The sequence below is a fragment of the Vespa velutina genome, chromosome 12 (genome assembly GCF_912470025.1).
Source record: "Vespa velutina chromosome 12, iVesVel2.1, whole genome shotgun sequence".
Lineage (NCBI taxonomy): Eukaryota > Metazoa > Arthropoda > Insecta > Hymenoptera > Vespidae > Vespa > Vespa velutina.
The window spans coordinates 587,147-605,000 of record NC_062199.1 but is presented as its reverse complement, the minus strand read 5'-3'; the positions used below and the strand labels follow the sequence as shown (position 1 = coordinate 605,000).

General features: G+C 44.1%; 1 protein-coding gene across 8 annotated transcripts in view; it reads left to right on the top strand.

Moving 5' to 3' along the window:
- Nucleotides 1–17,854, top strand: part of LOC124953301 (CUGBP Elav-like family member 4) — a 518,014-nt gene that overhangs the window by 28,673 nt on the left and 471,487 nt on the right. Inside the window, exon 1 of one of the 8 annotated variants that reach the window (XM_047504494.1) lies at nucleotides 13,740–14,224. The exons of 1 other annotated variant lie outside the window; for it this stretch is intronic. In XM_047504494.1, coding sequence (XP_047360450.1) covers nucleotides 14,047–14,224 — 178 coding nt within the window. In that variant the 5' untranslated portion in view covers nucleotides 13,740–14,046. Of the gene's footprint in view, nucleotides 1–13,739; nucleotides 14,225–17,854 lie in introns of those variants that run through there. 6 more of the 8 variants (XM_047504493.1, XM_047504498.1, XM_047504490.1 and 3 more) reach the window with 6 other exon arrangements.

Sequence of the window (17,854 nt, the reverse complement as noted above, 5' to 3'; positions counted from 1 at the left end):
GAATAGATCAGAAATGTTCCTACGTAATTATTGAGTGAATAATTTCTAGGAGTACATGATAATTCGACAGGGATGATCGTTGAACCGATGCTCCTTGAAATTAATGCGAGAGCACGAACGATCGAAAAGAAGGGCATAGATCGAAGATGGAAGATCGTTCGACGACTTCGTCGTGGAGAAATTTTCCGCGAGGTTGGACCATCTCGTGGTTGTTACGTCGTTGTGATTGGACGGTGACTTCGAAAGGGTTTAGTAAGGAGGAGGAGGAGGAGGAGGTAGGAAGAGGCTGAGTGGAACAGGCCAAGAGAGTAAACAGGAGACGGCTGCCGTCGCGACGGTATATGCCGAGTAACAAGATATTGACACTGGCCGATAATGGCCCTTGGGCCGCGGCCCGACCAAAAAGCGAAGCGGCAACTTGAGAAAATGGAGCTGAAATTGGTGAGAGGCCTTAGGGATGGCGAGTGAGTCGTGGGGAAGCGAGGAGATCCACCCTGCTTCTTCCCTTCCTATCTCTCTCCCCCGTCTCCCAACCCCCTTTCTCGAGATACTTTTCCGCTCCAGAAATCGTCTTTATCGACCAGGAGTCCCGGTGTTGCAACGTCGACTAACTGGCGACACGTCTTTGCCAAGGGTTGGAGGATGAACTTTCGTTCCGCTGATTTTTTCCGCCCTTCCCTTCCTTTTTCTTCCCATTACCCACGCTCGAGTTTTGCGCCGTAAACTTCTTCTTCTTCTTCTTCTTCTTCTTCTTCTACTTCTACTTCCCGCTCTTCCCTTTTTACAGACGTCTCTCCCCACTTTCCAAGAGAAGAGAGAAACGGACGATAATTTCGTCGTTTCGTGTTTGCCGTCTGGGAGAAGTTTGAAAAATTGCGGTTCGTTAAAATCCGAGGATGTTGCGCTCACCCTGGAGTTTCGCCGTAATCAACGTGCTCCCTTTCGCATTGGCATCAAGAGGCGTTATCCGGTGTTATCGTTCTAGGAATACGAGCCGTTTCCAACGAAAAGAGATATTATTTAAAGTTGGCGAAAGGAGCATGTGGGGTAGAGAGAGAGAGAGAGAGAGAGAGAGAGGGAGGGGGTGGTTAGGGGAATAGGAGTTAGGGGAGGGAAGCGAGCTCGCGGCGCGAAATACGTTGGCTCATATCAGAGGCGAAGCGCGTCGCGCTTCGTCGAACACGATCCTTTCGACGAATATCGAATAATCCAGGACGCACATCTGACGTTCGAATTGATATTCGTCTTTGTCTCCGCAATGGCCGACATGTGATTTATACCCAGAGATATTGGCTCCAAGATGGCGTAACAACGTACCGTGATGGATCGGCTGACGTTTCATACGATCGATTAGTCGAGATCGTGCGTCTTTGCGAGAGCGAGGAATGAAGAATTAAAGAAGAAGACAAGAAAATGAAGTATAATTTTTTCAGTTCTTAGAATTGTTTTTCTACATTGCGTCTGGGATAGCATTAGTTAGGATGCTGAATGTACTGGCCTCGATTATATTATTGAGTTCAAGAGGTTCGACGTTATATATAGTCTGGAACAAGCTTTGCTCGTCTTCGGCCGATTGTTGGTGTCCTCGTTGAGCGCAGATAAATGTATTCGCGAGATCGCCACCAGATCGATTTTATCAAAGCGAAACGAAATTCTTTTTCCTAACGAGTAAGATTTTAGATACGTTTCGAGTAAAAGTTTATCAGGTTTCTACCATCTCGTGGAAAATTTTTAAGACCGCTACGATGATAATCTTTCGCCGCGAATTCTCTCGATAGATATGTATCTTCCCTACACTGTCTGTATTTTTTGTTGGAACGTACAATTAAAAGCACGAAAAAGAACCGAAAGTACAATCAGTGGATATCTCCTTGGTCGACAATAGCGGTTACGCGATTCCGCAAACGTTGGAAGCGCGCCGCGAAATATGCCCGAACGGCACGCTTTCCGTGAGAGTCTCGCGTTTCGAAGACGAAATGCTTTCATTTCCTGGAATTCATTCTCGCGTCTCTTCCGACGATGCATTGGTATATTCCTCGAGTAAAAGGCCCGATTATATTCGGTAGAAATTGGTGATCATCCTCCCGTTTCGTCGTTTCCTCTACATTTTTTTCTTTCCTTCTTTTTTTTTTTTTTTCTTTTCTTTTTTTTTTTTTTTACCGTGACTTTCTCACTCTCTTCATTTCGTCATTCGCGATATTTGATACGACGAACGAAATTTTTGGCTCGACTAAGCGAAAAGTTTCAAGAAATCACCGTATAAATTTGTTATCAAAGGATCCGAGCAAGTATTATTTAATTGCTCTGTGCCGAACTGTGTGATGAATTAAAAATCAGTTCCCGTTTCTTTCGCTAATAAAAGATTTGCGGTATCGATGCTTACTCCGGTAGCGACGCCAAATTTTGCCGACGTCGGGACACGAAACGCGTCTGCGTATTTTATGGGATTTACCGCAAAAATGAGTGCCGCTTGGCTATAAACCGTAATGTATTAGCAGGAAAATGCAAATTGAACGCAAAACCACGACTCGAAACAATGCTTTTAACTCTCGCTGCGGGACGGTTTTCGGTCAGTGAGGGTAACGAGAGGAAGGGGAAAGAGATTATAGGGATGTACGTTGTCAGCTACTTTGTAAATTAACATTAACGTGTTATAAGTAAGTGGCAATTCAAATTAATGCAGATGCCGTACTCGCGATCTAGTCGCGCGCCGATCGATATTGGGTGCGCCCGCGCGGTGAGCCGAGTTATGAAGCTAATTATTAGCGTTGCTCGCATTCGATCGCTTTAAACATACCAGGTACATTCCCGTTCATAAGTTAAGCAATTCGGATTTTAGTTGAAATTAGAGATATCGATTAGTTATTAATGTAGGATTCAAAAAAAAAAAAAAAAAAAAGATTATTACCTTTAATGCAATATTTGCAATATTTCGTTAGTTTCGTAACGTTAAACTTGCGATGTATACGCGCGAATGCGTATAACATGCCGCTTGGAAGTCCCATTGGTTCGTCGATATTAAGGATAGCGGTTAAAAGAGCAACATGTGGCAGCTTGCCCCGTCCCGCCGTCGCTCGCAGGGATGTCGTCGATGCTTTTCTCGATCTGCGTTTCTCCTTGCTTCTCTCTCCGTTTCTCTTTTACATATACGCCTTTTCCCTCGACATTCTTATTGCGACGTTACGAAGCTCGTAAATTATCCGCACCAGCTTCTGTGGAAGCTGTGAATAGCTCCATATACTACGTTACAATATTTTCTCTACCGTTAGGACACTGATCGATGATTGAACTCGCGTAATAATCAAATGACGTATTTTATATTTCTTTTATACGTCGGAGGCAATATTACTTATAACCTATTAGATATTATTAATTATTTTAATATATAAATTAATATAAAAATCTCTTTTACATTAATTCTTCATGCTGTAATATATACAAAAATCTTTTTTTTTTTTTTTTTTTTTTTTTTTTTTTTTTTTTTTTTTTTTTTTTTTTTTTTTTTTTTTTTTTTTTAAATAATTTCGAAACAGTAAAATACGAAATGAAGGGATAGGTAGAAGGAAGTAGAAATAGGTAGTTCATTTTGACTAAAGCTTCGACGTCGTATTGAAATTTCACCGGGTCTCTGGATCTATCCGAGCGAAGATTATCTCTAGCCTTTTGCTCTCTCTCTCTCTCTCTCTCTCTTTCTCTCCCCCCTCCCCCCCCCCCTCTCTCTGTTACTATCTGACTTGCGCAGGTTCCACGTCTTTTGGCGTTAATCCAGTTTCCACGGGTTGGAAACGCAGCCTCTCGCAGCAGCGTTGTACACGGACGAGTTTGTCAGTGAAACGGGCGCTATTAAATCCTAACTGCGTTCGCGAGAGCGCGCAGCGCGGCAATGCGGAGTGAATGCACACATTGAATAAATTAGAGAGTTGGATAAACACGCGAGGATCAGCATCAACGTCCCGCTTGGAGAACGTTTCTCTCTCTCTCTCTCTCTATCTCTATCTCTACTAGGTCTCGCTTCGTGCCTATCTCTTCCTTCGTCCATCTGCATGATGCCAGTGAAATAGCCCATAGATTATTTTATTTTTTATTATATCTTAAAAATTTTGTTTTCAAAAGTCCGTGATCCGCAGACGATCCAGTCAAGTTATTCCTAATTTCATATTTAAAAGTACATGTTTTCTTAACCAGTTTATCTGACAATGGCCTTAATTCTATCTGCATTATGGGTATCTTTCTCTTTAAGTTAGCCCAAGTATTTCAGGATTTATGGCTGGGAGTACCTATGGTGAAGGGTACGCCTTGAGAACAACTACAAAGAGGGAGGGAGAGTCATCTTTTCTGTGTCTTGAGAAGTCAACGAAGAATATACTCTCTTTTTTCTCTTTAACTTTTTTCTCGTTACTTATTTCTTTTTCGTTTTCTCTTTCTCTCGCCTTGACGGTGCGACACTTTTAGCTTTTCTCTCGCTAACATCCATTTTAAAGACACTCGCAAAGACTCGCTTTTACGTCGGTGTAAGTGGATGGGTGAAAATGAAGGAAATCCTCTCTCTACGAACTTCTCCGAGTCGGCATAATTTTTTTATCGGCGAAATAACAGTGGACTGCTAGTGCAAGTAATTGAGTTCCTCTCTTTCTCGTTTTACTTCGCATTCACTTAGTCGCGACCTTTTTTTCTTCATGGCACGTAAATACTTTTTGTAGCGTAGAAGGACAATCGATATCGCTCGATTAGGACAGAATAAGTAATGATTCAGGCGTGTACTTTTTATAATCTCAACTTTTCGATTAAGACATTAAACTTAGGGAGCGGCTATAGTCTTATCTCCGAAGGACGTGAATTATTCCAGTCGCGTATACGGGCTCTAAACATTATCCCGGAATGGAATTAACGAGGGGGAACCAATATAACTGTCCGTGACGAAACAAGCGGTTGGTTTAGAGGTAAGGCCGGCTAATGGTAATTCTAAGCGCGGCTCGACCTTTCTGCGCGATCGTTGCTCAAAGTCTCGGCCCGGCGTGGCTCTGCAGGAAGACGAATGTGCACGATGCGCACGAACTAGTGTTGTATCCCTTCGCGGCCTCAGAGAACCGACGGAAGTACGCTATAGGGGCAGCTAAGCATGCACGGCTGAGCACGGATAAATGATTCAGAGTTTTGGAAATATGGAAAGTGGAGTGGTTTAGGCTTCGCTGGTGTTGCCATTACCGTTGCTAGATACTGCCATTGCACTGCTAGCGGAGCAAGAGACAGACACAGATACGCTTGGTACAGCAGGTGGTCTGCTCTCGTTGCTAGTAGATACTGCCGAAGAAGGTGTAGTTGCAGCAGCAGCAGCAGCATGAGGAGGAGGAGCAGCTAGCAATGGTCTACCTATCCCAGTAGGCACGCACGATTTCCAAGAGTGTTCTTTTTCTCTCTTCCTCTCTCTCTCTCTCTCTCTCTCTCTCCCTCTCGTTTTACCTCTTTCTCTTACTAAACGGTACACCATCCACGAATACGTGGCAGTGCTTCTTTCTTGGCAGTGTTCGGATAATGCTATCCGTAAGGCATTCTGAAGCATATGTATATATATATATATATATGCTTCATATGTATGTAGGTATACACGTATATGTCATACCTACGTATGCGCGCGATAGTCGGACAGGAGGTCCTCTTCGAAAGAGAGGGTCGAAATATATTCGAGCGAAATCGTCGATGCAGCGATCGAGAGATACGTCCACGCCACGCCGTACATGAATCCTCCGATATTGCGCGATTCACGATCCATCGATTCCATTCTCGATTTCCAGGTACTCGTGATACACGATTTTATAGGATAGACTCTCGCATACAGTTTGAGCACAATGAGCGAGGTGCCTGAAAGAACACGATTTCTATCCCTCTTTGAAATGTTGTAGAATCGATCTCGATGAGGGAATAGGAAAAATTCTGTCGCTGCCTGGGTGAGCTCGAGCGCGTTGGTCGTTTAACGAATATCGAATGAAATCTTGATCAAATTTCGGTTCGTTCGAGTTCACTTATTCGAAATCTCGAAACATGAAAGTTTTGGTGGTTTCTCGCGTTCATTCTCGTTTTGCATTAATGTTTGTTGCTCCAGGTGTGTCTTATTCCCAAGGGAAGCTGCTCGGCATTGAGCGCTTTTGCACGGCTCTTACTCAAGGGTTGCCAAACTTTCTTGCAACACGCTTGCCGCGTCCGGGTACGTGTATAATCTAAGCTCGTGTACGTTCGTCTAGACGAGTGTGAAACATGGGCTTATATTCGCGCACGAATACTAGCTTCGTTCACTCACGTAGGTGAGTTTGAGGAAGCGATCGGAAATTAGAAACCATGTGGCGAGAGTTTCGAGTGTGCCGGAATTTCAAAATGCTCCGACAACTACTACGTCCCCTCCTCCCCCTCCTCTCCCATTCTCCCACCCATCCCCACTCCTCTCTCACCAACTCCCCCAAGCCAGAAAGAATCCGAAACTCGCTAAAACTTTCATATCGTACACGCTGCACCCTAGACACGTATGTGTATTCGCATTATGTAAGTGGAATAAGGTCGTGCCGAGTGTAAAATCTGTATTTTCCGATATCCGCCGGCAGTCTGACCCGTCGACATTGTTTTAAACTCTTTATGAAGGAATCCACCTTTCTTTCCTAAAATTCAACTATGCTCCCTTTTCAAACGAGATTGCATTCGAAGGAAAATTCTCTAGCGTGCGAGCAAACTTTTCTTCATGTATCGATAAATATTTATTCCCCGTACATTAACATTTGCCCTTTTCGTGCGCACCCATATATATATATATATATATATATATATATATATATTTTGTTAATAACTACCTCGTATCGATGATTTCAACTAGATTTTTCTCCTCGTATTATCGAATTATATTTCCCTTTCTTTCTCTCTGAAGCTTTTGGAAAATCAATCCCGTTTCATTGAACGCGCACACTGTGTGCGGTTGGCCGGCCTTTTTTTTCCTCCGTCGTCCGACGAAATAACGTTAATTGATTGGTAATCGGTCACGCGTGACCACAGCACCATCAAGAATACATAAATATTTGTTGTTTGGGCGTGGCGCGCAGGAGCGCCGTTAAACGCGACCGTCATATTGTGGGTATACGGTTATTAAAGCATGCATATATCGGACCGATCCGCGTGGGCTTTATTCAAACCATTTTCAAATGGTTCAGTGTACACATCGGCCAGCGAGCCTGGGTAAATTTATAACGTGATAGCGTCCCGCCACTGAGAATCACCGACACATTGCTCGTGCCTCCGTCTTTTCTCGTTGACTCTTGCAAATAGCGTACGCACACACTGGACCACCAAAGTATTCAAAAGGCTTCGATAAAAGGTTAATCAACGTAGAATTGGAAATAAAGTTTGAAAAAACGATTCCATGGAAGATAAAAAGAAGTAATAATGGAAGCAATAAAAAAGAGAAAAGGAAAAAAAAAGAAAAGAAAAGAAAAGAAAAGAAAAGAAAAGAAAAGAAAATGAAAAGCTTTATTTCGTTCGATCGTATATATAGGTTCATGTTCCTGTCCCAGGAACGCCGTCGTCGTCGCACCCAGGAAGTATCTCGTCCTCTTTGCCATTTTTTCTACTCGGTGTTGATTTACTGACAGTAATCCCGCTAAGAGGCCACTGTCGTCGATTTATTACTGGTTCGATGTTCTAATTCACTTTTCCTGCCGCGCCTCCCTCTTCCTTCCGATCTTTCTTTCCATTTTATTCTCACGATGCGTGCTTCTTCGATATATATCTCCTTCCTTCACAACCACGGAACAACTAAAAACATCTTTACATATTACTTCGTCTTGCACGTTCATTTCCGTCTTCTTGCAAATAAATAGATAGATGGATAGATAGATAGATAGATAGATAGATAGATAGATAGATAGACAGATAGATATGGGGATAGATGGATAGATGAATGAATGGATGGTATAGATATTCTCGTGTTTAGGGCGTTACGTATGTACATAGATAAACGATATTTACGAGTATCCTTCGAAGCCGAGATAGATCGAGTCATATAATTGATTGTTGATATCAAGATATTCAAGATATCGTGCGCATTGGCAGTTTCTGCGTAATACGGTTTTACGAGTTTCGCGTTATGGCGTAAAGCCAGTTCCACCGGTTTCTTTCTCACAGGAGGGATTCATCTTTGGTTGCAACATTGAGAAAAAAGTCGTGGGATGCGTCGAATGGCCGTTTCATCGGATATATAACGAAATATCCCATCCCCCAAGAGCTTACAATCGATATTCTTACTTCTCCTAATATCCCGTTCCGAGTCGAATTTTTCTATTGTGAATAGGCCAGCTCTTTTTACGTCTAAGAGATTTGCTTAACAATTTCGAGAAAAGAATACAATGGAGGTAGAAACTCAATTTCCCGTTGGAGAACGGAAATGAAAATGGGCCGCAAGGACGGAAAGAAGACGCGGGTTGTGCTTGCAAACGAAAAGGCAAAGACGACAAAGCGGAGCTTCCTTTCGTGATCAATGACATTTCTAAAACGCTACGTAATTTGATATAACTTTCTCGGTATATTCGTTAACTTTGCAGCAACGCAAATCTCTATACCAAGGAATAGAGGAAGTCATAGTTTTGTGTTACGAGTTAAACAAAATATATCGTGTAAAAAAAAGCATGTCTTATTTAAGCGGTCTTACCACTGAAAACCGTTGCCGTGAAATAGCGGTTAATTACTTAGTCCTTCCAACGGTGAATTTTACCTGGCGCAGTGGCGTAACGTTACCAAGTTGGTAATGATCCTCGTGGTAAGATTCAAATATAATATCTCGCTTACGCCATTTTAATTAACTATTAAATTCGTCTGGAAGAAAAAAACAAGTGAGGTTTGGGGTGGTTCCGGCTCATATCGCGCACGAGATGGCGGCGTTAAATTCGAAACGCGCCTGCCGTGTTTATTTCCCGCCATCGACGTGCCGGAACGATGCATGGCATCGTAAAACCACGGGCTTAAGTGGATGGAATCGACTTGCAAATATCCCAGACGACGACGACGAGGACGACTATGGCGTCGAAGACGACGACGACGACGACGACGACGACGACGACGACGACGACGAATACGACGACTACGACGATACTACGACAAGAGCCCAAGCTCAAGACGATAGTATTGCGAGAGTGGTATAGCCCTTGCTCGAAGCACCGTCGCCGTTCAGAAGCCTTTAACGACGTGTGCTTATATTTAATCGGTAACACGAGCGATACGTTATTTCCCCCTCGCTTAAGCACGCAAGATTTTGGTCTATCGTGGCGACAACGCCAACGTAAATACGATAAGCTTCTCGTGCTATGGAGTAAGAGAGAAGGGACGCGAGAGAACGAGATTCGAGTCACGCTGCTCGAACCACTAACGATAAAAGTTTTTCGGACGGATGATACTTGGGACAAGTAATAGGAGAGATCTACTACAAGAGGTTCCTTCTTTTCTGCCAAAAACTTTTCGGATACTCGAATATCGTTCGCTATGTTGAAAGCAATTCGTCGGTTAGCAAAGGGGGAAAGTATTGCGATAGAGATATAAAGGGCGAGACAAAGAAATACCATAGGATGGAAATCCTATAATCGATTTTCGATTTCGATTTCGATTTCGATTTCGATTTCGATTTCGATTTCGATTTCGATTTCGATTTCGATGTCGCCGCAACGCATTCAAGGGATGCAAGAATGTTACGCGTACAGTAAATGCATATATATATTTCTAGTACCACTTGTCTTCTTGGCTCATGGGAATGTAAAAGGGAAAGCGACGAAGCGACAAATAATTTGCGCTACGTCGGCTAGCATCTTGCCGTGTCTACTTGCTAATTCTCAGTTCTAATCCGGCAAATCCCATGGCACCCTCGCGCATTGAAGTCGGCTTGAGATGAGAACGCGGATGAAGGGACGGTGAGCATATAGTTTCGATGAGAGGGAGAGAGAGAGAGAGAGAGAGAGAGAGAGAATGAGAATCTATGCGTAGAACGAAGAGAAAGAAGAGATCGTGTGCGTGCAGCTCTGTTTGTGTTAGGAAGAGAGAGACTAGAAGCAAAGCTCTGTGCAGAGGTGGTTGTGGTAATACTACTTGGCGATGAGGCTAATATGCATGCGCTCGACCCGGCCAAAGTTCACTTAGATCGCATTGCATTGTATTACGTGGCATTACAATGGTGCTCCATCCCGTGGAGAGAAGGACGAAGAGTTAGAGAGAAACCTCTGGTTACCTGCCCCCACGACCCGAGATCGCGTCCTCGCACAGACGATTCTCTGACCTTTCGTCCTCTATCTATCCCTCTACCTCCTTCTCTTTTCCTTTCCCTTTCCCGTATCTTCCTCTCTCTATCTCTCTCTTCCCTTTCCTAGTACCGTGGCCGCAGGACAGGTCAAAGAGGCAACACATGCTTAATAATTTACGTGGCACAAGTGGGCTAGAACTTTACTGTGAGTTATGTCATACTTGCGCATACACTTGCACTCTCTCTCTCTCTCCCTCTCTCTCTCTCTCTCTCTCACTCTCTCTCTCTCTCTCCCCCTCTGCCTCTCGCTTCCACCCTCTTATTCCTCTTCGTGTACGTAGACTCGAGCACAGTATGGAAACCCACACATCGAACTTTCGAACTGACCGATACTTACGATTTGTAGATATATATGTGTTATATATGTGCGGGTATACGACTTTTCTGAAGAGAGAGTTTGCCAAGGTAAAAGCATCCCCTGTGGTTAGTGAATTATTGTTGTAGAAAATTCTGTAGCATGAGCAAAGAATATGGCTAAATATTTTTTTTTCTCTCTTGAAGGTTCAATTTTTAGTTCGAAAGTAATATACCGAAGGAATCAATCTCGAAGAGTATTGTATTATTTAATTTGATTTCTTTCGACTGTCACATTTGTCCGAATCGAGCTTTTGAAAAGTATAAACTCCTTCGCAGAATTTCACGCGGAGAAGGAAGAAATTTCGGAGCTTCGACGTTGCTCTAGCTCTTCACAAATCACGTTTTGCAGGTCTGTCCTTCGGCAAGGAATTCGTATACTTCCGGGCAATTTCCTTTCACCATAAATCACCGTCCCACGACGTGAAACACGTTCGACGTGCCTCGGCCGTTGTCGATCTCGAGCATTCCTCGCACTTTCTTTTTCTGATCTCTCGCGAAAAAGGAAAGCACGAGGAAGGTGGTGAGGCCTTCGTGATTTTTCGATACTAGGTTTCGACTAGACCTTCGCAACTTTCTTTCTTTTTTACCAATCTTCTCTTACCTCGACTCGGACGACGTTTCAGAATTAAAATTGTGGATCAAGAAAGAAAGTTTTAAAAGCGTTTAAGACTTATTTCTTGAAAGATATTTTAGGACAATTCGATGCATGGGTCGGCAAGAAAAGAAATTGTTTTTTGATGTATACATAATGATCGAAAAAAAGAAAAGAAAAATAATGCAATATTTATTCCCGCCTCTGATGCCTTCGAAAATAGCAGTCCACTCGCTGTGGGACGTTGTTATGGTCTGTATTCGAGTAGAGGGTTCGAGCGTGCAGAACTCGGAGGGTCTCTTACGACGTGCATACATACGTAGTTTCGTGCACACGTACGTATCCCTGCGAGACGCCGCGTCTGTGTTCAAGGGTCTGGTATAATGTGACACGATCGAGTATCGCACGAGGCGATGACTCAGCTCGTCAACCCCCATAGGACACGGGACCATTATACCAGCTACCCTTTTTAGCACCACTGGGAAAAGCAATGTTCGTAATAGTCGATAGCTCGGTTCGATCGCCCAGATATATTTTTTCGATGCTATCGAACGAATAGACAATTATCGAAAATTTAATTGCCATCGTTCATGCCCACTGCACGCGCGCGCTTATGTTTCTCGTTATTATAAATGAACATTGGTTTATTGACGACGACCGAGTATAATAGAAACAACGGACTCGTTGCTTATTCCACTTTAATTAATATTATTTGTAATTGCGGAACAATGTTGTTGACAATGTTTTTCGTTAAAAATGTATGAAAAATACCAATGTAATATGAAATAAAGCAATAATGTTCTCTCCCGTAATGTGTTGCGCTTAATAACTCGAGTCGGCCGTATTTATGGAAAAAGAGAGAGAGCGAGAGAGCGAGAGAGCGAGAGAGAGAGAGAGAGAGAGAGAGAGAAATACCGGATTCTAATGATACAATCGTCGTTCTTAATCGCGTATAGAAGCGTTTGGCCTCCAGGAAGAGTTCCCTTCGCACGTTCCAAAAACTACTTGGCAAAATCCAATTTCGAGGCGGATTCGGGTGAATGGGGCACCAGAGATTAAGGGTGGCCCATGGAAATGAATGTTGCGCGAGGCCTGCCGAGATGGTGCGTAGGCTAATAAGAGGGAGCAGAAGATGTCCCTGCGCCGAGCAAAGACCCGGCAGGGGAGAGAAAGTATATATGTAGTCCCTTCGCACATTGAGATGGGGTGATGTCGTAAGGGTGGCTCTTAGGCACCCACGAGAGGGAAAGAGAAATGGAGGGGAGGGTGGTACGTACGCGTGTACGTACGTTACCTACGTGTGTGTAATTTCCCGGTGGACTGTGGCGTCAGGGCGCGTGGTGCGGATCAGGCACCGAGGGTCGTTCAACCACCAGTGTTGTCTCGTGTCTCGTGCGGCGTGTCGTAGTTCTGTTCTCTAGTGATCGTGAACGTGCTGTACTTGTGGTCGTTTAGTTTAAGATAATCACTTTTTCTTTCCTTTTCTCCTACTTTTCTCAAATTATTTATATCGAAATTATACATATCTATTACAGTCTCGGTAGTCTTACTTCGGTGTGTTTTATTTCTTTAACAATTCGTGCGCCATTCGTCGTCTAGTTTGCGATCGCGAATAACTTGCGGCATCTAAACGACTTTTAAACGTCGCACGAGATTTCGTGACCTGCGCGTGAGCCCTTTTGAGTCGGCGCATCTGGACACGGTTTAATAAATAAAACTGAAGTATTGTACGTGTTTGTGCACGTGAGGTATTGTGATCGGAATGTACTCAAAGATATAAACATTTTTTGGCCTTTATATGTTATAAGTGTATATGTTACATCGTAAAAGTTGTCCCTCGAGTGTGATTTGAGTTTCGATCAATATTTCAAAGTTCATATAAATTAAGATACCTGTACAGATACATTTAAACGTTCGAACGTTCTATCGAGATTTTTCTAAGGTGGTTCTTGATGCCTTTCGAAGGCCATTAATTGTTACGCGTGCGTTGCCATCTTTGGCTTCTTTTTTCTCTCACTTGCTCTGCTATCTTCCGTTTCACTTTTCTCTCCCACCTCCTCTCCTACTCTAGCTTTCCAGGTCTCTCCTACCGTTAGATATTCTCTTTTTCGCGTGCACACCGCATTAGCCTCATCCCACCCACACTTTATCTCTCCTATCTCGATCCTCCCTCTCTCCTCTTTCTCTTCTGCCTTCAGCCGATCCCTTCCACTCCTGTCACGTCCCCTTGCTTTCCGTTCCAACGAAGATTACGCTATCGTGTATTTTTTATCGAGGCCCTGATTAAAACCGGACCCTCTTCCCTTCGCTTCCCTCCTCTTTCGTTGAATAGCGCCTACGTTTCACGCGTTTTCCTTCCATCCTCTCCCTATTTATCCCTCTCTTTCTCTTAACCCCCCACCCCCCCCTCTCTCTCTCTCTCTCTCTCTTCCTCGTTTCTCCTTCCGATACCGCCCGGTCGAGCTTCCGGCCGCGAAAGCTCGAAAATTAACGACCACCTTCGTGACGACTTTCGTGCATTCCGCCCTTCTACGATTCACGCGTCAAACGCCCAGCAACTTCACGTTTCGTCGTCGTTCCACGCTCAAAAGCCGATAAGCCCCGCGATACTTCCCTCTTTCTGTACCCCCACTACTCCTTTCTGAGCAAACACGTGGCGAACGATCGATTCAAGGTTGACTGTGTGTAAGAGACGACAGGAAAGGAAAAGAGAATAGGGAGAGTAAAACGTTCGATCGTAAGTGCGAGTGAGCTGTACGTGAGGATAATAAAGAGCAAGATGCTGATACCCGTGTCTTCGTCACCCTCATCCAGTAACGGAGATGGTGCCCTTAAACTCTTCGTCGGGCAGATACCGCGACATCTCGAAGAGAATGCGTTGAGACCGATGTTCGAGGAATTTGGCAAGATCTACGAATTTACAGTGTTGAAAGACAAATATACTGGCATGCATAAGGGTGAGTTTATGGAAAAAAAAAAAAAAAAAAAAAAAAAAAAAAAAAAAAAAAAAAGAGAGAGAAAGGGAAAAAAACTTGTACCTCTTTAGAAGGTTGTAGCCAGAGCCATTGTAGGTATCGTCCAGTGAAATAAAACACACACACATACACACACAAACAACGGGAATGAGAAGGTTCGCAGTTAACCACTCCCTTGCTCTGTAAATTTAACACACTAGTCAAATTCGTAATAATGAATATTTTATAATGAATTTCCGCACAATAACTGGGAATTTGAAGCAAAATTTTAATTCCTCCACGAAATTGACTTGTTTTACCGAACCAAGCGTAAATGCATACATGTTTCACGAAAAAATGAAAATAAAGAGAAAGGAAAAGGCAAACGCTGTTAGCCCAGGTGTACAAAGTCGAAAAGAAAAAAAGAAAATAAAAGTTGAAGAAAAAGGATGGTGGAGGGCTTTCGAGCAGTCCGTACGAAGTAAAAACGTTCCCTCGTAACGGCAACGCAACGCAACGCAGCGCAACGTAAAGTTGTAAGTTTGAAAGGGACAAAAACGCTCACGCAACCTTTCTCTCCTTTTTCACCGAAGAAGTGGGAATTTAATCCAAGTCATGACACTGATGCGGGACGATCGACGAAAAGGGAGAGATGGCGTAATAGTGGTGGGAGAGAGGCGAATGCGAGAATAGGACATACGTTGCAACCTGCTCCCTTTCTACGCGAAGGAAGAAGAGAAGAAAGAGAGATAGACGGACAGATGGAGGGGAGAAAATGCAGGAGGCTTTCGTTGAAGCGCGACTGAGAGATTAATCAGGATTTATTCTTTTGTCCCACGGCGCACATCTACGGCCAGAGAGAGAGAGAGAGAGAGAGAGAGAGAGGGAGAGAGAGAGGGGGGGGATCGAGAGTGGGAGGAGGTGAGGGAGAAGCTGGTACTGGAGCGAGAAAGAGGAGGAGGGATGCGAATATACGCCAGGGTATGGAAGAGTGGGCTAAGCCGGTGAAACAATAAATTTCGCGGCCATTCACGTCGATCGACAGAGAGCGAGAGAGAGAGAGAGAGAGAAAGAGAGAAAGGATGAGCCGACGTCGACGATCGACGGGCTTTGTTGGCCGGCCGTAAGCCAAGCAGTACCCTCTTTCTATCCCTTCTCTCTTACTTTTATCCCTCTCCTTCTCTCCTTCGTCCTCGGTGAGAGAGATCTCTCGACGCAAGGTTCCTCGGAACATGACGGAGTCGATACAATGGCTAAATGTTTCGTTTCGGGTGGTTGCGGTTTCGGCTGGTTTCCGCTACGGAAACTTGTTCCGGAAAGGAGGACTTTAACAGGCCGGCAGCCTACGTCACAGCTTCCTTCTCAACTATCTCGTCTCCTTGCGAACACTCGATTCTCAGTTGAATCCTCGAATTACGATAGGTCGCCTTTGCTATTGGGATGGCTGCTTATGCGATACCAATTCCATCCCTTTTCTTATTCTTTCGAGAGAAAACGAAAAGAAGCGGACAGCAAGATTTCCGAGGAGACGGCTATTTCGAAAAATGAGACAATGCGGTGACCGCTTCGAACGAAGGCTATCTTCATGAATTCTACATCAGCCGAAAAGCCACGAACGATTTCCAGCTTGGAATTTTTGCTCTATAGCGTTGCAATCGACCGCTCCTCTCATGATACAGACGCTCTTGCTACTTTATTCCGGAGTCGATTTTCTAATGGAGAAGTCATGTCACTCGTCGATACTTATCAATAATGGACGATACGCGATATGGAGGTGAAAGTACCAAACGGTATTTGACCCGAATTCTTATGAGGTTCCCCAGACTCTTGCTCTCACTCTCTCTTTCTCTCTCTTTCTCTCCCTCTATTTTCTCGACGGGTGATTTCCGTCGACCACGAAGCCTCTACCCGAGGAATTTTTCTAGGAAGTCCAAGGCTTCGCTGATCGACAGGAGATCGACATTTTCGTTAATTTAATTTCAAGGAAAAATGGCTGCTATGCGATCTCGCCTGACCGTATAATAGCTGAGAGAATTGCGAGAGAGAGAGAGAGAGAGGAGGGGGGTGGGTGGGGGAGCGGGGGAGAGGAGGAGAAGGCAGAAGGATAAAGAGAAAGGTAGAAAACGCAGGTATTTTACAATAAATATCCGGCCGATAAGCCGTGCACGATATCCCGGTGCATTGTCGAGAGAACACATTTTTATTATTTTTCTAGGCACGCGAAATTTATGGCTGACGAATGGCCGTTTGACTTTTTGCCTGGAAATACCTCGTTAATCTTTCGAATTATTCTCGCTTCGCGCCGACCACGCGAATTCACAATGTTCCGTTGTCTCTTGCGATGGAAGGAAGGCGCGCAAAGTTTTCGAGTGTTGGAGTGTTGTTCGAACGTCTGTCAAGCGCAAACTGGAATATTCGGGAAATGGAAAATTGAGTTTTTCTTTTTCTCCCTCGCTTATTTTAGCTTTGTATTTTATGCTTTTCGAAATAGGAATTGGTATTGGTTGTGGAGAGATAAGTAACGAATCGATCGAATCGGGGGTTCGAGTGTATCTCGAAAAAAGAAAAGTAATGAAGTGGTAGCTAAGTCGTCAACGTAAAATCCGCGCTTACGGTCGAGTAGCTCTCCGGAGAAAATCCGAAGGTAAATAATTAAATCTCGCCATCAGCGTGGTCCTCTTTAATGAGCGCTTGATAAGCACGAAGCAGTTTTATTGCCCTTATTAGTAACTTACGGTTGAAGAAGCCAAGCAACCACGATCGATCGGTACCACCATCGGCATCCAGTTTCAAAATAAAACGAATAACAAGCTTTCTGGGCATGGTATTAATATTTTCTCAATCTCTCCGTTCGTTCTTCATTTGTGCTTTCATTTTTGTGCCACTACTGTGGTGGTATCGATTTATCGACAGTTTCCATGCTCGAATTCTCTCCAAAGTATTATACGTCATTGATTTAATTCTCTTGAAAATGTCGACGAGATGGAATATTCGTCGTAGTGGTCTCTCTCTCTCTCTCTCTCTCTCTCTCTCTCTCTCTCTCTTTCTCACGATGTGTCAAAAAGTAAGACTTGTTGTCTCACGTAACGCCTCGTATCAAATTCTCGCTTAATAAATTCGCGAATCAACATGGTCTCGCTGTCGTTATACCGTTAACGAATCCACTATAATATCGTGACAACGTCCCGCCCGTCCGAAACTAATCCTCGGTTGTCACGAAACAACGGTGTCCGTAGTTTGAAGCTGACCGGTAAACAAGGGTGCATCGATTTGCTGCACGTTCGACGAGACAATTGGAGGGTCATTTTACCAACGCCGAATAAAATACGCTCGTTTGCGTCGGAGCTCGTTTACCAAATCAAATAATTCGTTTCAACGCGTATCCTCTGAACCTGATCCGAATCAGTGCGTGAATTTCGGCTACGAAATTTCGGCCGAGAGTGTAGGAATGAGTGGCACGAAAAAAGGGTAGCTGGAAGAGACGGAGAGAGAGAGAGAGAGAGAGAGAGGGAGTGGGGAGGAAAAGTGATGAAGCGCGTCGAGAATATACCCTTGGTCGCGAAGACATCGGTCGCCCGATATCACCGGCGTCGAAGATCCTAGGGCGTCTACGGCGAGTTCATTAAAATGCGC